The 27,993-nt window shown below is 48.2% G+C and overlaps 1 protein-coding gene across 6 annotated transcripts in view; it reads left to right on the plus strand.

Annotated features, from left to right (window-relative positions):
• iqsec1b (IQ motif and Sec7 domain ArfGEF 1b) overlaps nucleotides 1–27,993 on the plus strand; it is a 179,633-nt gene that overhangs the window by 141,445 nt on the left and 10,195 nt on the right. For 5 of the 6 annotated variants that reach the window (XM_042089800.1, XM_042089801.1, XM_042089803.1 and 2 more), the window contains 6 exons: nucleotides 16,086–16,380; nucleotides 18,909–20,284; nucleotides 21,146–21,307; nucleotides 23,805–23,927; nucleotides 24,884–25,050; nucleotides 26,898–27,037. In XM_042089800.1, coding sequence (XP_041945734.1) covers nucleotides 16,086–16,380; nucleotides 18,909–20,284; nucleotides 21,146–21,307; nucleotides 23,805–23,927; nucleotides 24,884–25,050; nucleotides 26,898–27,037 — 2,263 coding nt within the window. Of the gene's footprint in view, nucleotides 1–7,367; nucleotides 7,731–16,085; nucleotides 16,381–18,908; nucleotides 20,285–21,145; nucleotides 21,308–23,804; nucleotides 23,928–24,883; nucleotides 25,051–26,897; nucleotides 27,038–27,993 lie in introns of those variants that run through there. The other variant, XM_042089805.1, reaches the window with a different exon arrangement.

Raw genomic sequence — 27,993 nt, forward strand, 5'->3', positions numbered from 1 at the left:
TATGGAGGAGAGAGGCAGACAGGAAGGTAAGGAATGAATGAAGAAGGCAGATGGAGGTGCAGAGACAGATTAAAACCAGAGGACACTGCAGTGGCACGTCTGCAACCCCAGATGGCGCTGTCCTCCTCCTTCCCCCCTCCTCTCTCTGTCCCTGTGGACCCGGTGAGCGGTGCGGACCGGGGAGATAAGTCCGGCACAGTCCGGCACACCAGTGCTGCTGCATGCCGCGTCACCGTCTCTTTTGTTTATTCGGTCTGGCCGGGTCACTTTGAGGCGCTAGCGCGTCTGGAGCTCTAGCTGCTGCTGTCTGAGCACGTCCGCCCCCGTCACCACAGCTGCCGCTGCCCATCTGTTTGTGCTTCATCACCGTGGTGACGGCGCAGCATCTCCCCAGCAGTCCCTCATCTAGCTGGCTGTCCCTCCGGCCCTCTCTCTCTCCCTCTCTCTCTCTCAATGAGAGTGATTGCGCCAACCTCGACACAGTCTTGGGCCTGTGCTTGTTCTCCGTTCTTTATCCATTAATGACGTGGCCTAAAATGGACGCGTTTGTTATCGGGGGAGGGGAGGGGAAGTGTCACGTCCTCCTGCAGAAAACATCTTGTAGCTTATGTTGCGGTTCATCATCGTCCGCGGCTCGAGCGCACCCCCAATCGCTCCCTTGTCTTGGAGACGAGCCTCCGAGGCCACTTTGCTCATTTTAGACTGATTGAGTCGGCCATGTCAACAGCCTTGGGGCTTCTCGTCTTGCAATTTCTAAAACAATTAATGGCATGAAAATGGACCCATCGATTGTTATGAAGGTGTGACAGCTTATTTCACAGAGTGTCTCCAGCTTTGTTAGCACTCTATTATCAGTCAGATCAATAGAAAGCATTTTCTTTCCCTTTAGGGGGTTAGAAGAGACTTGTTTATGCACTCCTGTTTGCCGTACTTTACAAAAACAGTTTAACCGATGGGGGGGTTGTCACTTCCAGTGGGCCTCTCCAAAAACTAGTTTTCATACTTCCTGCCGTGTCTCTTGTGTCGGTAATAAGCCACAGCACTAGCGCTGGTCTTTCCAGCTGCCACTCCACAGTGAAAGGGATGATGCTGGCAAAACAGGGAGCGCTTGATTACGCTGTCTCTCCAGCTTAAACTACCCCTGGAACTCCGATTAGCCCAGACGTCAGTGCATCAAGGGTCGGCCCGGCGCCGCTGCTGAAAATCGGCGCACAAGGCGCAACTTTTATGGGGGAGAGGAGAGTGTCGCGTCAAAGCGAAAACACCGTCATTAAGACGAGGCAGCGAAGAATTACGGGCACTTATGGCACTCGCACGGGGAGCTCATCAGAGGCGCGCGTCACCAAAATTACCCGGCGCATTCAGCGGCGTGATGAAGTGCACATTGATCAGCCTGGTGGGGCTCTCACCGCGGCTGTCAGCGCCAGCCATCACCGATGCTCATCTCTCTCATTCTCTTATGTTTGTTTCGTTCACTGGTTTCATGATTTGCCTATTCTGCTTTGCTCTAACACTTTTACTCACTATTTGTTCTCTCTCTCTTTCTCTCTCTCTCTCTACTTCCTCCACTTCTCTCGGTCCACTTCTCTCTCCTTCCTTATCCTCCTCTTTCCTATTAATTCTCTCTCTCTCTCTCTCTCTCTCTCTCTCCCCATGTGTGGTGGTGTGTTGAGCAGTCTGAGCAGCCCTGGTTGGATATTCGTCAGCTGTAGACTGACAGCACTGCCACGGCTGAGGCTTAAAGGGCTACTCTGGCAGAGAGAGAGAGAGAGAGAGAGAGAGAGAGAGAGTGAGGGAGATCTGGAGATGGCGGATGCACTGAATCCTCGGCAACCTTTGGACTGTCACTCGTGTTTATATTGTCGATGGGAGCTCAGATTCATTTTGGGCATTGTAGTCATCTTGATCACTATGTCCATGCAGTGGTTAAACCTACTTTTCATAGATATTTTGAACATTCATTGTTACTGATTGATGTTTGCGTTGATTCTGCAGTTAATGGTTGTGACACATGGACATGTACAGTATGTTGTGAACTAGTGTGTGTGTGTCTGTGTGGGGGTGTTTGTCGGGGGAGGGAGGGAGTAGATAAGTGTGGTTATCCTGACCAGTATGTGTACATGTTTGTCTGTGGGGTTGTAGTTAAGTGTTTAGGCTGACCAGCTCTGCCATCTCCTGCCTGTAGCTCTCTGCTAGTTGTGTGCTGTAGTGGTCTCATCTCTCTCTGTGCACCGTGGTCCTGAGGTGGGCATGTGTTGCTAATCCATAGACTGTGTGGTCAGCCGCTGCTGGCTGGGATTGGCGTTGGGGGGGAGGGGGAGGGGAGGGGGGGGGGGGTGGCGGGATCCCATCGCCATGGGGATTAGACCTCTGGAGCAGAGCCAAACACGAGTCTTAAGCCGCACAGCCGCGCATGGCCACTCTGAGAACCTGCAAAGTGTGTGTGTGTGTGTGTGTGTGTGTGTGTGTGAGATGGAGGGATGACTGCAGCTTTACTTATGGCTGTAGTGGATGTCTTTTTCCTCATCTCTTTATGAATACAACTCTGCTAGACTGAAATATTTAATTGCACCCCCCCACCACCACCACCACCAGAAATAGATACAATAAGCTGTTACCAAGTGGACCCAAAGCCTCCCCAGTACTGACTCCAGAACTGAATGCTTAGGAGATGCATTCCAATCCCATTATCATCTAAAGCTGTGCGTGGGTTTGGAAACAAACATGGAAAACAAGGCGAAACACATTTATGGCTCAACCTAAACACGTTGCTTAACGTCCAAGCATGTGTAAGGGCTGTGTTGTTGTGTTTGGAAAACAAAAGGCAAGCTGGTCCAGAGATGCTGTGCTCTGGAAGTGAACGAGGAAAAAGCACATTTATTAAACACACGCTGAAATGCCTTTACCTTGCATACCCTCGGAGTTGTTCTCTTAATTGTCTGTTTGTGGATAATGAACAGCATCTTCTCTAGAGATGTGATGCAATAAGCAAATAAACAAAAACATTCGTGGCTGAACTTGAACACCTCTTCTTGGCTCAGACCTTGTATGTTATAGTATAGTGTAACACTAGTGTATAGTGTATTGTTGTATTTTCTCAGGAGAATGAGCAGACTACCTAGAAGGGAAAAACAAACACACCCATTATGTGGGCTGAACACCTACCCTGCCCTCAGACCATGTTTAATTGTTTGTGTGGTGTTTTGGGGAATGACAGGTTATCACAGGTTATCACACTTATGATTCAGCCCAGCCCAGCCCAGGCTTTACCTAAGTGTGTGTGTGTGTGTGTGTGTGTGTGTGTGTGTGTGTGTGTGTGTGTGTGTGTGTGTGTGTGTGTGTGTGTGTGTGTGTGTGTGTGTGTGTGTGTGTGTGTGTGTGTGTGTGTGTGTGTGTGTGTGTGTGTGTGTGTGTGTGTGTGTGTGTGTGTGTGTGTGTGTGTGTGTGTGTGCGCGCGCGTGCGTGCGTGCGTGGAGCGAGAGAGGGGCATGTGCTGACAGGTCTAAGTGGGTATCAGAGCAGCGGCGCGGCTGTGGAAATGAAGCAGGAGGTGTTACAACAGCGTGGCGTGGCCAGGTTGCCGCCTCTCTAAACGATCTCCCTGAAACCCCACAGCTCAGTGTGGTCCTTCCACTTGTGCCATCACATCAGCACCCAGGTGCAAGCTGAATGCTCCCTCAGAATGCATGCGAGTTACACCTGCTGAGCCAATCACCGTGTGTGTGTGTGTTAGTGTGTATGTGTTTGTGTGTGTGTTTGCATGCATGTGTGTGTGTGCGCGCGCGCGGGTATGTGTATGTCTCTCTTTGTGGCTGTCTGTGTGTGTGGGTGTGTTTGGCCCTCACTGCTCTGCGGAGGGCAGCCATTAGCGCGGTGCTGGGCGGTGGCTAACTGATGGCGTGTGGAGAACGCCTCAGCGTGCCTTTTCTCACCGCCCAAGGGGAGCCAATTAGAACACCTCTCCTGCACGCTGCCGATGGTTATTTTCCATTCCGTCCGTTCGACAGATGATGACGGGCGTTCGTGGCGAAGAGTCCGTCTCCTTGGGTGATGTGCTGTGGAGTGCGGTGTTTGTGAAAACTGACCGTTCAGGTGATTAGCAGCCTCAGGTTTAATCCCTGAAAGCCTTTTGTGTTAGGTAGGTAATAGGCAGGGAAGGTGTTAAAGCAGATTCTGAGGAAAAGAGCCAGTTGCGTCATGATGTCATTTCTCCCGTTAAGCCCCGCAGGGTTTGTTCTGTCAGAAGAGATGTGTTATAATACTCAAACCTTCTGTTTGAATTTATTATGTCGTGCAGTCCAGGAAAAGTGTAACAGAAGCTGAAGAATCCATCACCACACTAGAAAGGCGTGATATTTTTTTTCCACAATAGAGAGTGCCTGAAATGTGGAAAATTAAAATTCTTATTACATTTGTCACAGGTTTATATAAGTCTTATATCCATTCATGCTGACCCCAAACTTTCCTACGCAGTGCAGCCAGAATGTGAGGTCACATCCTTTCCTACTGGGTCTCTCTGTGCTGTGGGATTAGTGAGTCAGTGGGGCTAGGTTAGACTGGAGCTGCAATAGAGGCAAACCTGCTGCAAATACTATCAACCTGTCACCATGTCACACACGCACACACGCACACACACACACACACACACACACACACACACACACATACATACACACACACACACACACACGCACGCACACACACACACACACACACACACACACACACACAATAACACACAATAACACACACACACACACACACACACACACACACACACACACACACACACACACACACACACACACACACACATACTGTACACACAAACACACACACACACACACACACAATAACACATTGACAGATGCCAAGGGTAAGAGTGAGACAGAAAGAATAAAGATCAAGTACAATAATACCCCCCCACCCACACACACACACACTCCATCTTCTAGAGAGCCTTAAACAAATGTGAAATAGGAAGGTGAGAAGACACTCTCTGGCTCGTGCTCCCGTGAATAGTGTTTAACTATTTTAATGAGCTCAGACCAAACTCAGCAGCGAGTGTGAGCACTGCAGTACTTTACGCTGTCACTCGCGTGCCGTGAGAGACCGTTGGCAGCGGCACTCTGTCACGAGGGTTGATGCTGAGGGCAATGACTTTTATTCTGACACCTCTCTGCTGTAATTGATTAGACTATTTCTGCACCTCTTCTGTCTTGAGCTTACGGAGAAAATGAGACCCTTTGAGAGGATGTGAAAATGTGCCACAATGATATATTGCAGACCGAACTTTTTTTGATTAGACACTCCATTCATGTGTGTGTGTATATATATGTGTGTGTGTGTGAGTGTATGCAAGTATACGTGTGGGTTAGTGTGTGTATGCATTTCCAAACATGTGTTGGCCTTTTGAAGTGTGTGTGTGTGTGTATGTGTGTCCATGGCCCAGTTCCACACAAGCGTGTCCAGTTTAGTCTGACAGCGATCAGACCTGAGGGACTAACGCTGGTGGAATGTGCCGGAATGAGTCAGAGTGAGTCAGTGTCTCTGGGCGTCCTTGGACTCCGACTCTCCGCAGTCCGCTCATGTGACGCCCCGGCTCCACAGCACTGAAGAAGCCTGACTGTCTGCCGGCCATCCTCGCTGTGGGCACCAAAGTGATGGACAGACTGAACGTGTGGACATCCGATTACAGATAATGTTAGGACTAGACACATGCACACACTCGTTCCCTTCTCCCCCTCTCTCTCTCTGACACACTGTCTCATCTTTCTTTTCCTCCATCTCTCTCTCTCTCTCCCTTTCTCCCTCCCTCTCTCTGCTTCCCCCTGGAGGCTGATGTGTAATTCTGTCCACTCTGGCCCTGTCTGGAGTGTCTGTCTGAGTCTGACAGGCTGACTTGGGGAAGGAGATACTCCTCACGCATCGGAGTTAATTACCGGCCCATCATCACCTCTCCTCTCCCTGCTGTGGCGCACACATGCCCACACGCGCGCACACACACACACACACACACACACACACACACACACACACACACACACACACACGCACGCACATGCACACGCACACACACGCACCTTTTTCGTTTCATCCTTCCTGACATGTGGCAGCCATTTGCTCTTGTCCGGTGCCCCCCAGCCCCTCCCCCCACCTCCAGCAGCCCTATCATCGTCACATCCTTCCGGCCCATCTGGGGTGTTGCCTGGGCGCCCCTCACCTCCCAGTGCAGCCTGGGTAATTATTTATGTAACTCGGGCTCGCGCTCCCCCGGCGCTCCAGCTAGCCGCCTGATAGCATCAGAGCCGGGCCCAAGCGACGCCCATTGTTTGGCTAATGATGTCATTATGGAGGGCTTTTGCTCTCTCCCCTCCTCTCCTCCTCCTCTCCTCCTCTCTCTTCTCCTCTCCTCTCCTCTCCCCTCGTCTCCCCTTAGCTGGCCCTCCTGATGGAAGGAAATGGGAGGAGGAAACCGAGATTACAGAGATGACCATCAGAATCCTCACCGAGAAGGAGGACGACATTCCGGAGTGTTCCGTGATTTGTTTACTCTGGGGGTCTTCTGAGTTCCGCCGATGGTGCTGGAGCTGAGAGGACATTCGGACTTTTCCAGTTTTTGTTTTCCTGGGCTGCTGCTTTTATAGGAAAGCTGCGTGTAGACTTTAAGAGAGGGAGAGAGACAGAGAGAGAGAGAGACGGAGGTCTGGAGTATGTGTACGTTGGCAGAGAGCAGGCAGAGGGAACAGGCCTCCCATGTTTGGCTCTGCCACCAGAGCAGGGCCAGCAGTATGTGTGTGTGTGTGTGTGTGTGTGAGTGTGTGTGACAGGGCTCATATTACTGCATCAGAACAGCAGCTGAAAGCTCTCAGAGGGGCTTCCAGGACTCCTGCTTTTCTTATTCCTCCCTCTCTTCCTCTCCCTCTCTATCTCTCTCTTCAACTCTCCATTTGTCTCTCTCTATCTTAACTTTCTCTTTCACTTGCTTCCTCTCCCATTCCTCCTCCTCCCTCACTCTCTCTCTCTCTCTTCCTCTTTGTCTGAATCCTAAAATCTGGTTATTAATAGACCAGCTTCCTCTCCCCTCCCCAGGGAAAGCCCAGTTCTAACTCTCGCGCCCCTGATCGCCTGTTGGAGTTCTGAACACCCAACACTCCTCCTGTCATCTGACTCTCTCTCTCTCTTTCTTTCTCTCTCTCTCTCTCTCTCTCTCTCTCTCTCTCTCTCTCTCTTTCTCTGGCCCTCTTTCCACCCTCTCACCCCCCACCTCTCACTCTCAGACTTAGTGCCGTGAGCGAGCGAGTCTGTGAGGGTCCTGTTGCTTCCAGCTGTAGCTCCGTCACTTTTTCGGCGGGAGTACCGCCCTCTCCCCTTCTCCTGGCCACACACACACACACGCGCACTCTCCTCATGTAAACACACACACACACGCTCAGTTAGACACACACACACACACACACACACAGGCTCCTGGTGAGTCAAAAGGTCCGGGAAATCGTTTCGAGTAGTAGGGGAATCGCGCTGTGGTCTGCCGCTCGGTGACTGGAACGAGGAGCTTGTATCACTAGTGGTTTGCGCTGTGCTGCGGTAGAGATGGCCGGCATCTGGGCCGGCGCTTAGGGAAGCTCTGAGGGGATCTGTGTGTGCAGGGGGATCACAGCCAACATGTGGTGCCTGCACTGCACCTCCGACAGGAGCCAGTCTCTGCTGGAGCTGGAGCTAGACAGCTGGTAAGCGTTTAGTGTGCGTGTGTGTGTCTGTGAGTGTGAGTGTCGGTCTAAGTGTGTGTGTGGGTTTATCTATGCATGTGTATATTTTCAACTCTTTGATGGGTTTAAAGGTCTGTATGGTGAAGTTCTCTTCTGTGTAGGCAGGCCTGTAGTAACTGAGTTCTGGCACGGATCAACCACGTCAGTGTCACCGTGAATGCAGAGTCTGGGAGGTTTGGGGCTTTTCATGTGTGGTTAGGTCACTAAGTCTCTGTCATGATTCAACTACATCATTGTGTGTGTGTGTGTGTGTGTGTGTGTGTGCGAGCGTGTGTGTGTACACTTGTGTGTTGCTCTTACCTTATCTCAGGTTGGCCTCTGTGAACAGATATGGAGCTGGGTAGCTTCCCCGCTCCTTCATTAGCACTAGTCTGAATGCAGCTCTTCCTCTGACTGTGTGCGCCGTGCTTTGATTACATTACTGTGCTGCTGCTAGATGATGTGTCCTTTACAATTATCTTTAGAGCGTCGACCACCCTGATTAAACACAGTAGCCCATTTATTCCTAATGCTCTCTGCATTACTGTTGCCAGCAAAGGGCTATTAATAATACGTGCTAATTATATTATTTCAATTTACATTTACATTGAGTTAGCTATTACTAAGTGCACTGCGCAGTGAATTATGTATCAGATCAGTGCAGTGTTTAGTAACCGGGGTATGTTATTAAATGGGTCTCATTTGTTTATGCAAACATACTCTGTATACTTAAGTAGTCATGTGGGAGCTTCACAGTCAGATGTTAATGAATAGGACTTTAGTTCGTTGTGAATGTTTATTCTGTGTGTGTGTGTGTGTGTGTGCGCGCACGCTCATGCATGTGTGTGATTCTTCGATGGATATGACACGTTCACTGTGACTGGGCATATCCTGTGGTCCAAGTGCTATGCCAAGTTGGCATGCCCAACAGAAGCCACTAGTGAAACTCCTCGTTCATTTCCTCCGCTAAACCATCCAAGGGAAGCTGGGCTGCGTGCATCAACACCAGGCCTGGGCTGAGCCCCAGAGGAGACTTCTCCAGCCTCTCCGCACAGCGACCATCCCCCACACCCCCGCCCCCCGCCCACATGCCTCCCGCTGCCTGGCCGCTTGGCCTCCATCACGCGCCTGTTGATGCTTGTCCTCCCTGTGATCCCCGCAAAGCTCGCAGTTAATCAAGATAGCCGGGCTTTAGACGGCCACTGAAGTTATGAAAGTGTCAGCCGGGCGGAGGGCATGAGCGTCCAGCCTGCACAATCGATCGCTAACTGCTCCGCATGGAATTCCAATTACTCTCATGCGCCTGTGTTTGTGTTGCTTTTGATATATGCTTGTCCATGCTTGCACATGTTTGTGACTCTACAAGAGCTGTTGTATGGATTAGTGTTGTAATTATTGGTGTTTGAGTAGATGCATTGGTTTGATTAATTGTGTACACGTAGGCAAGAAGAGATGTGCTTGCCCCCCACCCCCATACGGATATAAAACATACAGACCTACGGCAAGGGCATACCTTTCTATTGATGTATTGTTGCTTGTATAGCATGCTGCACATAGTGGAATATCGCAGTGCATAGAAGTAAAATAGCCACTGAAAGGTCACTGAATTGGTATGTCTCTCTGACTGACTCAAGCCAACAGATGATAATGTTGTACCGGCTTCTACAGTTTACGGCTTCAAAACTGAAATGAATGTCAAGTGAGTGTGATTGATATGATGGAGATGTGTTGATGTTTTGCTGAGGCCTCAGGTTTGTCCGAGTGCCTGAGTTGAGTGTCCATAAACACACGCTACTGCAGAAATGTGGGGAAGACAAATGTTTTCTCATGGTTTTTCATTCCTGGAGGTTCGACACAGGTCGGCCTCAGACCAATGAGAGTAGACAGCTGAGAATCCTCCTGCATGCTCTCCTGTATCTTCCTCTATCTGTTGCATTTTGACTATTTTCTCTATAGATCCAACTTTAAAACCAGCTATCCCTGTGTGTGTGTGTGTGTGTGTGTGTGTGTGTGTGTGTGTGTACGCGTGTGTGTGCGCGTGCGTGTGCATGTGCGTGCGTGTGTGTGAATCATCCTAATAATGACTCTGTTTGTATGTCTTGGTGCCCCACATTGGACATAAGATATTTGGGGTGAAGACAAGTATAGCACTTGAACCACAGGCATTTGATACACACACACACACACACACACACACACACACACACACACACACACACACACACATATACACACACACACACACACACATACACACACACACATACACACACACACACACACACACAATGACATCAGCCCTCTGAGCATACTGACCTCAACAACGTGTTGTTTCAGCCTCGACTCAGTCACCATCCCCTGCAGTCGCTGCCTGGGAGCTGAAACAGATATATATACCGGTATATAACGGATATGTACGCGGCTATGAAGGCCGCCACTATTATATTCAGTTGACCATGAACACCTGAGTTCTAATGAGCTGAAATGTTTGGATGTTCTCCCGTACGGATCACACAAGTTCAAGCTGATTTGGCAGCCGCTAATGTGGGACGTGACTGGGGCTGTTAAGATGTAAATTAGCCAATTATTTTAGTTCGTTATCTCGCCATCTGCACTCAAGCCTGGCACTTTTAATATTCTAAAAAGGATAGTAATTAAAGAAGAACAGAGGCAGGGGAACTTTTCCCTGCACAGATGTATGCAGTCAGCGAGGTTCTCACATTTCCTGAATTAAATCATGTGCATTAGGAGATGACAGCTGTGTCGATTTTCTGTTTTATTTGAATTTGAAACTGAAACGGATTATTTCATGAAAATATTAGCCTTTCATCACCATTCTGAAGTATTTGATTTTTGTGTGTACATTAAAGATTTAATATTGTGTTTCAGCATTAACCATGAAGCCAGGAAAGCCGCAGTGCATGTAGGCCATGATATAGGGGGGTGTCTGTGAAGGCTTATGTTCGGACGGCGGCGTTTGATGTTTTCCCACGGTCATCAGACTTCAGCTGAGCTGCACAGCTGTTCTTTTTAACCTGACTAAGTAGGAGGCAGAGAAAGTTTATACAAGGCAGAGAGAGGGGGAGAGAGTAAGACAGAAGAAAGAGGGGTTAGAGTGAGGGAGGGAGAGAGAGGAAGGAAGGGATAGAAGGAGACAGGAGCAGAGGGAGAGAGAGACAGTGAAAAAGAGCGAGAGGAAGGGCGAGACCACCACTTCCTGTGATACCTGGTTTCTTTCTCATGACCACAGACCCCAGGGCTCGCCGCTCCCTCCCCTGAGCCACCCGGCCCTATGTCTGCCCACAACAGCTGCTGTCTGGACAGCTCCACACACACACACACACACACACACACATACACATACACACACACACACACTGTCAAATGCCCACCACTCCAATAAAGTTAAACTCACATATGCACTCAACAAATCGATCCGTCTGCCTGTCTGTTTTTCTCTCACTCTCTCACACACACAATCATGCACTTCATTTTCACTGGTTCTCTGAGGTGGAAATGTGAGCTGGACACCAGCGTGTCACCATCACACAGCACACAGGTGCCCCCTTTGGCAGGCGAGGGGCATTGCACCTCCATTCCCCACGGTCTTTGATTAGCCCAGTTCTGCAGTGGGACCACTGATGACTTAGACGATTTCCTTCATCTTCTGTCTGTTGCACTGTACTGAAAGCGCTGGCATATTCTCCTGTGCGAGACAGTATTTGACTCAAAGCACAGCACGGCGGCTCTCAAAATAGAGAGAATAGGAGTCCATGCTCAAAATAGAACAAACAACAATGCCACCAGTGCAAGTATGCTCAGGGCATTCTTCTCCAAGGGCCTGTGTCTCTTCAGATGTTTCAATATGTCAGTTTGCCCATCAAGTCTTCTGTTCACCTGCTTGCTGGTTCAGGAGCAATGCTCTTCAGATTAATCAAGTGAGGTCTTCATTAGATTCAATTTGTTGTCTCTTTCGCAGTGCTGTAAAGAAACATGAGGTGGCAAATTAACATCAGATCCATGGCTTGTGCTGAGGAGGACTTGCCGTTCTTGCTCTCAGGAAGAGGTGCATTAGCAGACACCCAATGCCTGTCACTCCCTCCTTCCAGATGGTTCTCGGAGTCTGTTTCTCTCACCTTCATTGTCTGTCACTGTCTTCTCTTTCTCTCCCCTTTGTGCTCTTTTTTCATCTCTCTTCTTTCTTTCTATTCTTTCTGTTCAATTATTTCTATTATATATATATATACTGATCATCTACTCCTCTCTACAAATGAAGTGTTTCTTTTCCTACTTCTCTTCCTCAGAACAAAAAGCATGTATTGAAGATTTGAAAATGGATCCACTTTAATATCTAAAAAGCTTTATTTAGATCTCCATGAGAAGTTCTTTTCTCAGCGACTGTTGCTTGACATTGTCATGGTGACACTCTTGCTAAGCTCTTGCTTAGTCCCCCCCCCCCTCCCCCAAGCATACTTTGTATACTTTGTGTCACCTTGACAGAAATGTCTTTGTCTATTTCTGGCAGAATAATTTGTGGTTAACAGGAACATGGATAATAGAAGCACTTCATGAAAAAAGTGACATCTCCTGGTCAATAGTCTTTGCTCATATTAATACAAAAAATACATATTTTATTCACTCACCCTCTAATGATTTACTTTCACTGTATTTTACTCAACTGTGTGTGTGTGTGTGTGTGTGTGTGTGTGTGTGTGTGAGTGTGTGAGAGAGAGAGGTATGAGAGCTGTCAGGTGTGTCACTGGAAGCAGACCACTGTAGCCCAGGAGTCCTTTAATGCACAATTACACATTATAACACATGCCTTCATCTCATAACTATTCATGGCTCTCCAGGAGTCACTCAGACAAGATGTGTGTGTGTGTGTGTGTGTGTGTGTGTGTGTGTGTATCATCCCAGTCCATTAAGACCCTTTGATTGGCCTTTTGATGGCTGTCTTAGTGTCTCAGCATTCACTCTTGCCTGTGTTACACTAAGCCAGGCTATCAAAGCCGCACAAAGCTTCTGTGCTGTCCGGCTCTCTCTGTGCTCCTCAATCGTGACCCTCCCTCCCCTTTGAGTGCTTGGGCAGTCTCTCTCTCTTTATCTGTGGGCTCCTATGGTTAAAGCATTAGCGTTTATTCCTATGGGCATCGCCCTCCGTTTCGCAAATACCACAGTGACCCTCACCCCTTTCTCGAGTGGGGTCGGGCATATGGCCAGTTGTCAAGGAGACATATTCCTGCCACATCTTGCCGCAGAGTGTTTTGTGATAGCTTTTTTCGAGAATGTGGCCAGACATGCTCCGAGGACCAAATTGGTGTGAAAACCTCGAAAATTCTCTGTGCTGAACGTGTTGATTTGTCGTTTCATCTCGATCAGCCGCTCCCCCCGTCACACACTTGGTTGGGCATGTGTGTCGAGCCTGATTGCTTTTTCTTCTCCAAATACCACCGACTGGCCAAGCGCACTTCTAAAGGCTGATGGCCATTGTGAAAATGTCACCCAGTGCCATCTTTATGGTCACGATTTACCATACAAACAAGCAACACAGCCTAAGGTATCCTCTCAGCCACAGCTATGTAATCACCCTCTGAGTCGTCATTCAGATGATTCACACACTCACACACACACACATACACACACACACCACATACACACTCACTCACTCACACACACACACACACACACACACACACACACACACACACATACATACAATTTGACCACTGTAGCCCAGGAGCCATAAAAGCAGTCATCACAGCCTGAGCTATCTGCTCAAATGCAGCCAGCCTCGGTAAAGTTGTGCCTTAACAAACTCAATCAGTGGCTGGACTTATACTCATCACAGTCCTGCTGAATGCTCGGCTGCCTGCTAATTTGTTTCATTAAAGGAACCAGGTTTAATCTGGGATATTAATCTTCTTGCCCAGAGCCAATGTGCTCGGTATGACTCATTGGAGGACGAGTCAGAGAGAGAGAGACAAGGAGAGGGGTGGTGGTGGGGGGGGGGGGGGGGGGTTTGGTTTAACCCTTAAAGGAGTAGGAATGTTGAGAAATGAACGTTCTAAGAATATCTGGGTTCATTGAATTCAACATAGAATTTTAGAACCTTCAATTGTTGCGGAACTTAGAACGTTCAAAAACCTACACCTTTAAGGGTTAATGTTGCAGATCCAGATATCAGGTGTTTCCGGTACAGGTCTGCGCCAGAGGCAGCATCCAAGCATCCACCACCCACCAGCTCAGTGTGATGGTGTGAAGTGAAAATTAAAACTGGACCATTACTGAGGCACTAATAGAATAGCTTACTGTGACACACCCAGATGTTTCCAGGGGGACGCTGGGCCACGTCTGGCCCCGATCTGGCTCCTAGTCAGTCGGCACAATGTCATATCATTTGAGTTGAGAGCGGAGGTGGACAATTACCGAAACACTAATAGAAAATGGACACTTTGCAAACTCAATGAGAAAGGTTGGACAGAGAGCTTTAATCTACCTTCAGCCATGGCAGGTGGCTACAGAGTATAGAGTGGATGTTGGCCCCTACAATCATTTCATTAATAATTAGGGCTAGAGCTAACAATTATTTTCATACGTTTTTCGATCAGTATTTTGCAAAGCCAAAGATCATGTCCTAAAATATCTTGTTTTGTCCACATGCCAAAGATATTTAGTTTGCCGTCATAGGAGAGTAGGTAAAGCTGAAACACACAGAGTCCCTCCCAGTTTGCTGTACCTTGACCCTCTCCACAAATCCAAGCCACCATATATGTGGAGGAAATTGAGCATGTTGCTGTGTGACTGTGTTTAGGATTAGTTCGATTCACAGCTCTTGGGCAAACACAACCCAGTCCCCCCCCCCCCGCCAATATCCCATCACACTAGGCACCGGGGAAAGCAATCACCAGCTCAGGTGGGCTTTTGGACCGCTGCTTGAGCAGGTAGGGCTCCCTTGATTTTTTTGCCCAAGGCAGTATATCCTCAAGGCTTTATCTGTCCTGACATCTCATATACCTGCTGCTGCTCTTGCAGTCACAGGCGCTGGTCCCACAGGTGGCTGATCTGCTTGGGTTTGCTTTCCTGCATTCCGCTGGTCATTGTAACCGTTGGTGGTTAATGAGGAAAGTCAGATTGAAAAACATTACCTTTGCAGCCATCCCAGTCTTGCTAATGGTTACAAATGGAAACGGGAATTACCGGCTACTTGTTGTTCAGCAGTGAGATGGATGAGATGGATGTTTTTGTGTTGTTTTGGAGATTGTGGAAGAAACACAAACAAATCTGTTCATTTCCACTGGCATATTTACATTGGTGGATTTCAGTCTGTTTTGTACACTGAGTATACAGGCTCTCGATTGATCTGACAATCGTTTGGTCGTGTATCTATCTCATACTCTGTATGTCTGCCCTAGCTCTCTGAGCCTGTTAGTCCTGCTGTCAGTCTGTGCGAGAGTGTGTGTGTGTGTGTTGCTATAAATGTGGCCGCTTGCTTTTATACCTCTGAAAAGGCAGGCAAAGTTCAAGAGCATTTCACTGGAACTGTGATATGAAAGGCGCAGACAGGAAGCTGGACTTTGAAGCTGAATGTTGCCTGTTGATTTGTACAGTCCAATAGAATGTCTATGGCATTCCAAAGCAGCCTAGAGGTCAGCAGGCTTGTTTACAATTTCTCTTTTTGTCAGTATGCACTTCACTCGACTGCTGAAGGACTCAAGTATTCAAGCGGTCTCTCTCGCTCCATCTCTGTCCTGAGCCTGTCCTGCCTCCATCGTTTCTTGGAGTCGTGAGTCTGGACACACACAATCACAGTACTGTGATTTTGCTGTCTCTCGCCAATTCATGCTTTAGCTGAGGGATTGTGTTGGTGTCTCCAGTTAGTGTGTCTTCTCTTGGACTGCTCTGCACTGTGGAGGATTGTTTGGCTTCAAATAAGGTTGACTGTCTCTACACAACATTCAACACATATAGTGTACTTCTGGTGTAGTAGTGAATGGTTTGCTATTTGCATTGTTTCTCCATATGACTAACCACAGAACCTTCCCCCCATCTGCTCTCCTCCTGAAGTTAGTGTAGATAAGGCTGCTTGGAGTTTTGATGGAGTTTCATGTGCAGTTATCCTGTGAAGTGTTTTGTTTTGTGTGAGGTCTGTGGTAGACATTTTTTTTGTTTGAAGTGCAAACATTTGTTCGCTCTCTATCTGACTCAGTCACTGTGTATGTTCCCCTTGATCTCTCTCTCTCTCTCTCTCTCTTTAAACTCTATGGTTTTGGAGGTTGTTGTGTCTGGATGAAGTTCTGTTTTATAATCCCGTGTCTCTCTCTGTCTGTCCATCTGCAGTGTGGAAGCCGATTCCCAGGGAGGTGAGGTGGGCCCGTCTCTGGAGAGCAGTGGTTCTGGCTACGCCTGTGGTCCCGTGACGCACAGTGCGCTGGTCAGCAGCACCAGTGCCCTCAGCGACCGCTTCGAGGCGCCCATCTACGCCCACATCCTGCCCGGCCAGCAACGCTCGCGGCGGCCCAAGCTCCAGCACTCGCAGTCCATCCTGCGCAAACAGGCCGAGGAGGAGGCTATCAAACGCTCGCGCTCGCTCTCCGAGAGCTATGAGCTCTCCACCGACCTCCAGGATAAACAGGTAAGGGAGTTCAGTTCACTTCAGTTCAGTTTAATTTCATTATGCAGAGCAGAGTCAGTACAAGGAAATTGCATTATCAGTCAAGGCAGCACAATACAATACAAATACAATAAATAAATGCATTTTATAAAGTGCAATTTTAGTAAGGTGCTTAAAAATGTATGGACTTGTTATGGAAGTGTTAAAGTTCAATAGAGTTATGTTGCTGGGAAAAAAGCATTTCCTGAGTCTCAAGAGACGAGCAGAGAGACACTGGTACCTTTTACCCACTTGGCAGGAGCAGGAGCAGTGGGTTGCAGGGGTGGGTGGGGTCCCGGGTGATGCTACACCCACACCAGGGGGATGTGTTTGGCGAGATGTGTTTGTGACAGTTGGGCTCTTTTCAGCCTCCTCAGGAGGTGGAGGCGTTGTTGGGCTTACTTGACCTCCGGGACAATCAGGTAAGGGAGACCTCTCAGCTTCTCTGGGCCCTTCCCAAGGTCTCTGTCTGCTAGCTCAGTCAGCCTCCCTATGCATCTGAAGCTCTCTGTCTGCTCACTGGAGCTTCAACACCGCTGTCTGCCTTTGCTTAGCTTGTCCTCTAGCTCAAATTCCAGGTCAGGGGCAAATGTGTATTGATCTCACAGAGAAAATTCGTCGAAAGTGACTCTCAGTAAGGAAAAAGAAAAGATAACACAGACGTTATTCCATATCCAGGGCAAAGTTAATAGTTATATGGCATATAAACCAAGCAAGGATTTGAAGACCCACTGCGGCCATTTGGTTAAATCCTATAATCTAATTTGAGTTCCTTAGTGATGCACATTCATATGTTGTTTTCACAAATAAAATCCTTTCATCGCGAAGTAACAGCTAGTATGTATTTCTGCACCTTCTTCCTCATCCCTGAAGCAGGGATTTACTTAGCCCCGCCCCCTGTCTATGCCTCTGTCACAAAGGCCCGTCCCCAACTGTAGCTAAACTGTAGCTACATTTAAAATGCAATGGTAAGTTCAAATATTGGAGTTAATTCAGCAGACGTACTGGCTTGCTTATCCTAGCGTAAGAATGCAAATACATCGCTTGGACACAACTAATTTCAGATATGAACTCCAGACAATCTGGAGTTGCCTTGCCATAGCTTACCTGTGGGCAGAGTTGCCAACCATTCCATGAAGGATACCTCCTTCCAGAAATTACCTGAGCTTGCGCTGAAGGTGGGTCTTTGACAACACAAGAGTTAGTTGCCTGTGATTTGTCCTATTTTGTGATGTCAGAAAAATGGGCTAATTCGTGGTGTCATAAAAAAAATGGCCTAAAACAGGCTATAGGCTTTAAAAAAAATTTGCTGCAGTGGGTCTTTACATTATTTGAGTTATTAGAGTTGCTTCAGCATCTACCTTAATTAGTGCCTCCAAGTTCCAACACTAACAGGTGACCAGCAAGTCACAGAACATAGATGGTGACAAGTGGATGACAGAGACAGAAGCATTTGAGAACAGTAGAGGGAAGAATGATGCATGGTGCTGTAAGGATATGGTAACTGTGATCAGTCACTAGAGTATCTCTCTACCAAATCATTCCTTGACATGCCAGTGATTATATTAAGCTGGTTTAAATCATGACAATTCCACTGTTCCCTGCTTTATTATCTACATTGGAACTGAGAGAATACTACATTTACACAGTGTTCTACTGCAGACAGAAACCTGAGCTTGTGTGAGAAAACCGCTGGGTGGCCTTAGGGCTGACTTTAGAACAGGCTTTCCCCCACCTCTTACCTAAAGCTGATCTGTAATAGACCATAGACACACTGCTGATCCTAGATCAGTGGGTCTAGTCTCCCTCTTTCGACATGGCTGTGTGCGTGGCTGCTTCTGTAACTCGACAAAGCCAGGAGGTGCCGTAGGGGCTAACGAGGATCCAAAAGCTCAGGCTTCCCTAATTGGACTCCTCCTCACACGCTCTCCCCAGCTGTGAGGGGCCGTGGATGGGAGCGAGGCTGGAGCTCAAACACCCCCCCACCCCCACCCCACACCTTCTCCATACCAGCAGGGGACGTTTATTTTCCTGGAGACCACCGGGCAGAGCCACCCCGCCAGGCGGGCAAATGTGATTAGCGCTGCCTGGCGTTGGCTTGAGCGCGGAGGAAAGGCTTAGGCTGGCAGGAGTGTGGAGGGAGGGACGGAGCAATCTAGCACCAGTTGGCTCCCGGAGTAAAAGATTTCTAATGATGATTCCACTGAACGAGAAAAGTAGACAACACATACTTGTAGGCAGACAGTCAGGCACACACACACACACACACACAAAGCTATGTACCACAGTCTTTTACAATATTCACAGAGCTATTTATAGTTATGGGAGAACGACCCATATCTTCTCTACTAACGACTACATTTAGGATCATTAAGCCCTGGAAAATCTCACATCTCTAATATTATTATTTTTTTCTGTTCCCTGTTCCTCCTGCTTACTTTTCCCCTCCTTTCTTTCTCAACCTCCCTCCCTCAATCTTCACCCCTCCTTCCCTCTCTCTCTCTCTCTAGGTGGAGATGCTAGAGCGTAAATATGGGGGACGTTTCATAACCCGCCATGCTGCACGCACCATACAGACAGCCTTCCGCCAGTATCAGATGAACAAGAACTTTGAGCGTCTCCGGAGCTCGATGTCAGAGAACCGCATGTCCCGGCGCATCGTTCTGTCCAACATGAGGATGCAGTTCTCCTTCGAGGGGCCCGAGAAAGTGCACAGCTCCTACTTCGAGGGCAAGCAGGTGTCGCTGACCGACGACGGCAGCGGGAGCGGCAAGCTAGGCGCTCTGGTGCAGTCCGAGTGCCGCGACATGGTGCCGGCCAACATAAAGTCGCCATCGTCCGGCGCACAAGCCGACTTCAGCGACGCCATCACCGAGCTGGAGGACGCCTTCTCGAGGCAGGTCAAGTCACTGGCCGAGTCTATTGACGACGCCCTCAACTGCCGCAGCCTCCACGGTGATGACTCGCAGCCCGAGTCCGTACGGGGGCACCCGGATTTAGACCGAGGTCACTCGGAGGTGGTGGCCTATCAGAGCAAGCCGCTGACGCGCAGCACCAGCTCGGACCACAAGCTGGACGAGATGACGGCGTCCTACAGCGACGTGACGCTCTACATCGACGAGGAGGAGCTGTCGCCGCCGCTGCCTCTCTCGCACACCGTGCACACCGCGGCCATCGAGCGGCCGTCCAGCACGGAGTCGGACCTGCGGCTGCGCTCGTACAACTCCTCGTCCCAGGAGTACTGGTCGCTCGTGCACAAGGAGGACAAGGGCGGCGGCGGGGGGGAGACGGACACCAGCTGCCGCAGCACGCCGTCGCTGGAGTGCCAGGAGCAGCGGCTGCGCGTGGACCACCTGCCGCTGCTGACCATCGAGCCGCCCAGCGACAGCTCCGTGGATCTCAGCGACCGCTCCGACCGGAGCTCGCTCAAGCGGCAGAACGCGTACGAGCGCGGCGGGCCCAGCCAGCAGAGCAGCCCCAAGCACGTCTCGCACGCGGGTTCGCACCCGTCCCACCACCGCGACCTGCCCCCCAGGGGCCCGTCGCGGGATGATGACATCATCATCGGTGGACCCCAGCCGCCCATGCCTCGGCATCGCCCTCGCCAGCTGGAAAGCCACCTGGCCATCAACGGCACGGCCCACCGGCAGAGCAAGTCCGAGTCGGACTTTTCGGACGGCGACAACGACAGCATCAACAGCACGTCCAACTCCAACGACACCATCAACTGCAGCTCGGAGTCGTCGTCGCGCGACAGCCTGCGCGAGCAGACGCTCAGCAAGCAGACTTACCACAAGGAGACGCGCAACAGCTGGGACTCGCCCGCCTTCAGCAACGACATCATCCGCAAGCGCCACTACCGCATCGGCCTCAACCTTTTCAACAAGTATGTCGACCCATCACTCGGTCCCGCACTCTTAACCAGGGTGCTCATCAGCATGGAGTAGCTTCTCTGTCTCGCAGGCTTTGTGTTAGCGTCGTTTTCGAGCTGTAACTTTCATTAAACGCAATCAGTGGTGCGCGACCTACAGTGAGAGATCAAGTGTTGAAATTGTACACACAATTAATCTCGAGTGTCTCAGAAGCACCTTAAAAAAAGCAGGGCAGTGTCATTTGGAATTTGCATATATCTCCATATTCTGTGTCTGATCATGCAAGAGACAGTGTTGTGTTATATTAGTATGAGGAGGATTATCTAGTACTTTTCTGATTATGTGTGTATGCATGCACATCTGGGTCTGTGTGTATGAGAGGAGAAAGGCTGTGAGAGAAAAAAGAGTGTAAGTGTGTGTGTGTGTGTGTGTGTGTGTGCGCCTGCGCCCCATTTACAGAGAGGAAAAGGGCCTGTGTATGTCGATGATTTAAGAGTGTTTGATTGTTTGGATGTGGGACTCACTGTTGATAGAGGAGGGCTGCCTGTAATCTTGGATGATTGTGGATTTGCTTTCATTCCTCCACGGACCATTACGCTTCGTTTAATCATGCGAGATGAAGAGCAGCTCAGACGCTGCCCCCCCCCCCCCCCACACACACACACACACACACACACACACCCTCCCACCCCTCCCAAAAGAAACCCAGCCCCCTCAGAAGTCCTCAAATCCAATACTGTGACACAGATTTGAAAGAGATCAAGAGTGTATTAAAGTGACTTCCACCTTCTTCTTCTTTCCCTGCTCTTTTTCTCCGTCATTCTCTTCTTTTGTCTCTCTCCATCCCTCTCTGCCTCTCTTTCTTTCCTCCACAGGAAACCGGAGAAAGGTATACAGTACCTGATAGAGAGGGGGTTTGTTCCTGACACACCGGTGGGTGTGGCTCACTTCCTGCTGCAGAGGAAGGGGTTGAGCCGACAGATGATTGGCGAGTTCCTTGGCAACCGGCAGAAGCAGTTCAACCGAGATGTCCTAGAGTGAGTAGTTCCTCAGTTTGTGAGCAAAATTCCATTTCAAAACTCAAACTTAGTAGATGATTTGCTTCGTAACATCATAACAATTAAAAAAAAAGGCTTATGCAACTTACTTAACATACAGCGACAATGTCTAATGAAACATCTTTTTTAAAACTGTATATCCAACTGAGTTCTGAGATCCAACAAGAGTACATCTTACAGTAACTGAGGTCATGCAGTTCCAAATTGATATCAGTCCGATAACAGTCAGTCTATCCCATTCATTTTCTCTTCTGTACTACATCATAGGGTCGCTTCATTTTAAAAACCCTCTAGAATCGGATGACATTAAATATTCATTCATAACTAAAACTTCATTCCACCTTTCGGAATGACTGATCGGTAATTAAAGCCCTATCATATTTCCTGTCCCAATAGAGCAAAGCAATGAGAAAATTCCACCACCTCCTCCTCCGTCTTCGTCTCAGTCCGCCTTGGAATCTCTCTGGGGCCCAGTCTGTTCTAATGCCCTCTCTGCTGAAACAGACCCGGCACTGCCTTGCCCTTATAGTCCCCCCTCTGATTAATGCTGACGTCCAAGGAGCCTAGAACCCCAAAGGATCCTCTTAAGGTCCCAGGATTATGGGGGAATGTCCACAGGAGGGGACCCATCCATTAGGCATTTAAAGCATACTAGTTGCTCTCTCTTAAGTAGGGAAATCGTGTCATTTTCTGGAAGTGTCTCAGAATACCAGTCACCGGAAGAGACTTCCTGTGTCCATATCTTAAAGGCTGCCTAATCTTAATGGCCTCCCATATGACGTCAACACAGAAATCAACAGGGGACTGAGTTTAGTACAGTTACTACACACTGAATTCTTACATGGCTCCATTATTTGGCCCTGTTGCCGTAAGCAACAACAGAAAACAGTTTTGTGACGCACACAAAACATTTAATCAATATAGCATGAGTGAGAGTGGGATTGTTAATGGATATTCCCACAGGTCGACCATAGCCTAGTTGTAAGAACTCATTTAAGAAGTCATTTTAAATTCAGGCCCACTGTGTATGTCATATATATGTCGGGCCTATTGTATATATGTTATAACTGGTCAATGTGCATGATATTACATTGTATGCTCAGTCCATGTTGTTATAGTTATAGTTAGATTTATGATGAGTTTTTTGTTGTATTAAGGGTTAGTGTTTATATCAATACAATTAAAAGCATTACATCAAAAATGCAGAAACGCCAGCAAAAACTAGTTCTTGGTCGATATTACATCTCTCCTCTTTCTCTCACACTGCATTCAAGCAGAAAAAGCTGAAGAAAAGCGAGTTAGCATACTGTCAGATGCTCTCGACCGCTCTAATTTTTTTTTACTTTCACACACGGCTGATCCTATTAGATTGGGGACTGAGGTGGAAAAGTAGACGGAGAGTAGAATGGACAGCCCAGACATGTATGCAGTGGTCATCGCTCGGAACTTTAGTCCTCTTCTCACTTGCTTCACTCGGAGACGTTTCACAAAATGGCCCCCTAATGTCACAACTAGGCCAATGCATGTATGAAGAGAGCACACACTGTCACATGTATCCGCTCGAACCTGGAGAAGAGAGAGAGAGAGAGAGAGAGAGAGAGAGAGAGAGAGAGAGGGAGGGAGGGAGGGAGGAGGGGTGCAGAATAGAGTCGTAGGTACTCAAACTTAATGTGGGAGGCTCTTTCTCTCGGAGGCATGGACAGCACTTTTCTCTGCCTCATGTCAGCGGGTCCTCCTGGTGTGTGGATGAGCTCATTTTCGGCCGTGAGCCTGAGTCATCCGACACGTCCGCTGGCTGGATGAGTGAGACGCCGCCTGGCAGGAGCCGTCAGAATGGCTCGGAGGTGAAGGCCAGGCGAGACCTCATCGCTGTCAGGATGGATGTCTGCTTTTTAAGTGGACACTTCAGCGGCCGATCCATAAATCCTGACGTGGCAGTGCATAGAGTGGGAAAAGCAGATGGAGAGAATAAGAGGAAGGGAGGGAGAAAGAAAGAAAGAACAAGGGGGAGAGGGATGGAGGGAGGTGCAGGCTCATCTGTTCTCAAGCACTGATAGCGAGTGATGTGTATTTTTTCTCCCCTAGAGGACCATAGTCACCATCTCTCTCTTTCTCACTTACACACTCCCTCTCTCTCTTTCTCTCTCTCTCTCTCTTTCTCCCTTTCTCTCTCTTCATGAGTACTCCCAGTGTGATTTAACACCAGCAGATATCTAACCGCTTAACTGGAGCAGTCACTGTCTTTCTCTTATCAATCTGTTTTATAGATTTAGGAAAAGAGCCACTGTGCGTGTGGGTGGGTATATGGTCTACCAGGAAGTGTGGCATCTAGTTATTTATTTGCTTCTATGTATTTACTTTGAATGTGTTTGCTTATTGCAATGATAAAGTGTAGAAAGGAAGAGTTGGAGTATTAACTGGTGTTTAACAACTTGTGTGTGTGTGTGTGTGTGTGTGTGTGTGTGTGTCTTCACAGCTGTGTGGTTGATGAGATGGACTTCTCAGCTATGGAGTTGGACGAAGCCTTACGGAAGTTCCAGGCCCACATCAGAGTTCAGGGGGAGGCCCAGAAAGTGGAGAGGCTCATAGAGGCTTACAGGTGTGACTTACACTCTGTCTCTCTCTCCCATCTATCTCTCTCTCTCTGTCCCTCTCTCTTTCTCTCTCTCTCTCTCTCTCTCTCTCTCTCTCTCACTCACATACACACTCTTGTGTACATGGACAATTTCTTTTGTGATGTCATCCAGCTGCCACAGTCACTCCTCCTCCCTCACTCTCCCTCTCTTTCTCTCGCTCACTCTCTCAGTATGTCTTTCTATCCTCCCTTATATCTGTCTCACTGTTTTTTTTTTTGGTCTCAAATGCCTTCAAGACTTTGGATTGTTTAACAATAAAAGCAAATCCCCCCATTTATGTGTGCGCTAGAATCTGTTCTGCTCTGTATTGACCGAGCCCTTTAAACAGGCCTTTGGTTTTGGGTTTTGCTTTTTGCCTTACTTAATTGCAGTCATATGAAAGGACAAAGTGTTTCTTTCAGCCTGAGAGAATGTGCTTCGATCAGCGCTCACAAAGCAGACAGCAGCCTGAGCGAACATTTCATCCCTCCAATACATCAGGGAGAAAATGGATAAAAAATGAACACAACAACAACAGATAATAATAGTCTCCGTTCTCCCTTGAGCTAGTCCACATGCAAAATTATTGTGGTCCTGCTGTTTAAACTGCTGAAGACTGGCCACGTTTAAACAAAAAAGAAAAACAAAACGAGCGCGCACATCGTCTTGAATCATTTCACGAAATGTCCGCCAGCTAGGGATGAGAGCACCGCAGCAATTAGGGCGGTTCTGTCGGACAGCGGCTGGACCCAATTACTCACCAAACAAGAGGCACTATTGATTTTCGTGTCTTTGGGAGTGATGATTCCTCATACTCGTTTGTCGTTTGTTTGTCTCATCCCTCATTACTTTTCTCTTTTTTCCCCACTCTTTGTTTTTTTCGTTTTTTTTCCCTCCTCTCCTGCCCTCTCTTCACTCTCTCTTTCTCTCACACTTGCAGCCAGCGGTACTGCATCTGCAACCCCGGTGTGGTGCGTCAGTTCCGCAACCCCGACACCATCTTCATCCTTGCCTTCGCCATCATCCTTCTCAACACGGACATGTACAGCCCCAACGTCAAGCCTGAGAGGAAGATGAAACTGGAGGACTTTGTCAAGAACCTCAGAGGTGAGCAGCAGCCTTGTGTCTGACCCCTCTAGCAGTAACAGCCAAATTCCATCTCTCCCACATGCTACCGGTACCTACAGATAGCTATTCTGCTATCAGTAATCAGCTGGCATCATCATGTAGAGCAGGGTTTCTCAAACTTTTTCAGACCAAGGACCACTTAGAACCAGTAGAAAAAACTTCACGGACCACCTAGCTAATAGACACAATAGGCCTACTCACTGAACCACTGTGCTTATTGTCTTTGCACCTTGCTTATTGTGTCAGAGGATTCATATGATTTAAATTGGCATAGCTTACATAGGTAGTGTTGCAGAACTGTTTGGATTTACATACAAGTTGGTTCAATATTGCAAACAACTCATCTATATTATTTTTTACCACGTCTGCTCGCGGACCACTTGGGATAGCTTGCGGACCACCAGTGGTCCCCGGACCACACTTTGAGAAACACTGATGTAGAGGATGACCATGCCACAGTCCTCTTAGTCCTGCTGCATTGGTACAGCAGAAGACCAGTGCATCAGCATAGCATATGCATAAGTTATTCCTGTGGGAGACCATCCATCCTAATCATCACTCCTGTTAGATTGCAGATCCCATACAGAAGTGGAACTTCCTTTGATCTATACTCAGCTGTTTAGTAGTCTGGGAGCAGAGTCCATTTCATTCAGTTGCACCTTCAGGATCATAGAATCAGTCCAAAGCCCAGGAACTTAAAGTAATCAAGTGCCTCGTTTGGAAAATGAGTTGCTTGGAATGAAGTAAGATCGGCAAAAAGTTAGAATGCTAAATGTGGACTGCCTGCCTTCACTCTGCATTAGAAGACGGGGGGGGGAAAAGAATATCACATGCTGGGGTCCATGTTTGGGGCAAAGTGCAGAGTTTGTGAAGTTAGCGCACGTGTTGCCCTCACTGCCACCATGCGGCTTTTCTGTATAGAGGGCAACAGCGTGTCATACCAAGAAAACTGATCTCCTCAAGGCCTCTTCTATGTCTACAGTACAAGAAAATAAAAAATAATTAAAAAAAAAGGGAATCTGCAGTATTTCAACCAGAAAGTGCTCGCCTGATAAGAATGTTCTCCGGAAATGCATTATGTCACTGACAGTCAGTTGTGTTCTGTGGTATCAGCAAAAGTGCAGGTGCAATTTTTTTTCACTCCTATTTTCAATTGAATACAAAGAAAACTGCTACCCTGTTATATTCAAATTACAGCAGAGAAAAATGCCCATTTCCTCTCAGATCGATGCTCAGAGATATGTCATGGCACTAGAGGCCCATGCTTGAAGAAGGTCTAATTGCATTTCACGCACATGCATTGGGTTGATAAATGGCCGCTCTCACTGAGATAGGAGCCGTTTTTGCAAGTCATGGGCCAGCATGACAATTGAGGCAAAGCTAATATTTTGTCCCGTCCCGTCCCGTCCCGTCCCCCCCCTCTGACTGTTACGGGGCTGTGTGTTTATGGAGATTGCGCTGTGCGTTTATGAAAAGCACATAGTTAGGCTGATTCATTTCCCTGTCTATTGGAGCGATGTTAATTAGAAATCAGAATTGACCAGTGAAGGCATGAGTGGAAAAATAATTTCTCTGATTTGGCTCTTTCTATCTGTGTGTGTGTATGGCTGTGTGTGTGTGTGTGTGTCTGTGTGTGTGGGTGTGTGGGTGTGGGTGTCTGTGCCTGTATGTGTGTGTGTATCTCTATGCTTGATTGTTCACCCATGATGATATAAATGTTGGACCGCTTCAATATGTTGCACTAGTTACATTTGTTTTCCTGATGAAACTTGACTTGTGGAATCAAAAACAAAATATCAAATTGTATGTGTGTTGGGTGTTCTAAGGTGTGGACGATGGTGAGGACATCCCGCGTGAGATGCTGATCGGCATCTACGAGCGAATCCGGAAGCGGGAGCTGAAGACCAACGAGGACCACGTGTCCCAGGTGCAGAAGGTGGAGAAGCTCATAGTGGGCAAGAAGCCGGTGAGGAGCACATCAGCAGTGCTTTGTGCTGCTCTCTCACATCCACTCAGACCCCCGTCTTTTAAACATACACACTTCAGTGTCCTTCATCACTCACCCAAAACAGCCATCAACCCATATAACCAGCTTGTCACACACAAACACCCACACATTCAGGACTGTTTGTCTCTTGTTAACTCAAACACAACTCATTCCCAATGTTAATACAGGACTTTGAGTCATTCCTCTGGTGTTTCTCCCCAAAATACTGTACCAACATTTGTAAACTTATGTAAGAAGACTATACTCATAGTGAAAATATCCAACTCTGACTTGCACGCACGCACGCATACATGCACACACACACACACACACACACACACACGCACACACACACACACACACTTTGTCAGGAGCACCATCCATGGTGGCCTGGGCTATCTCAGTGACTCATTTGTCCAGCGCGAGGACACCCATAGCTCCAGGCCTCAGTCAGAGCGTGTCCTCTGCAGGTGACACTCGGATGATTGAATGGAAAAACAAAAGGAAATGTATTGATAGCGGTAGAGTGAGGGAAAACAACACCACCACCAACAACAACAACAACAACAACAACAACCTGGAGCAAGGAGCGATGATGAGAGAAGACTGGCCTGCAGGGGAGTGAGCGAGGCAGCCAGATGGAAGAGGTCTGAGGCAGGGAACCGTGTGAGAGTGGGCTCGCCTAATGATCTCTAACAGCTTGGATCCATAGTAGAGCTTCTCACCTAAAGTTACAGCAGGCATTATGATGTGGAACATTGACTAGTAGGCTTTCTGAGAGAAAGAGAGAGAGAGCGAGAGAGACAGAGAGTGAGAGAGAGAGGGACAGAGAGAGAGATGTCATTTTGCCTTTTTGAGGCAGTTCTAATGCTGTTGTAATGCCGGCAGCTTTTTTTTTTTTTTTTTTTTACACAGTTCTAATAGTGTTCCATTTG

This window comes from Alosa sapidissima, chromosome 4, assembly GCF_018492685.1.
Source record: "Alosa sapidissima isolate fAloSap1 chromosome 4, fAloSap1.pri, whole genome shotgun sequence".
In the NCBI taxonomy this organism is placed as follows: Eukaryota; Metazoa; Chordata; class Actinopteri; order Clupeiformes; family Clupeidae; genus Alosa; species Alosa sapidissima.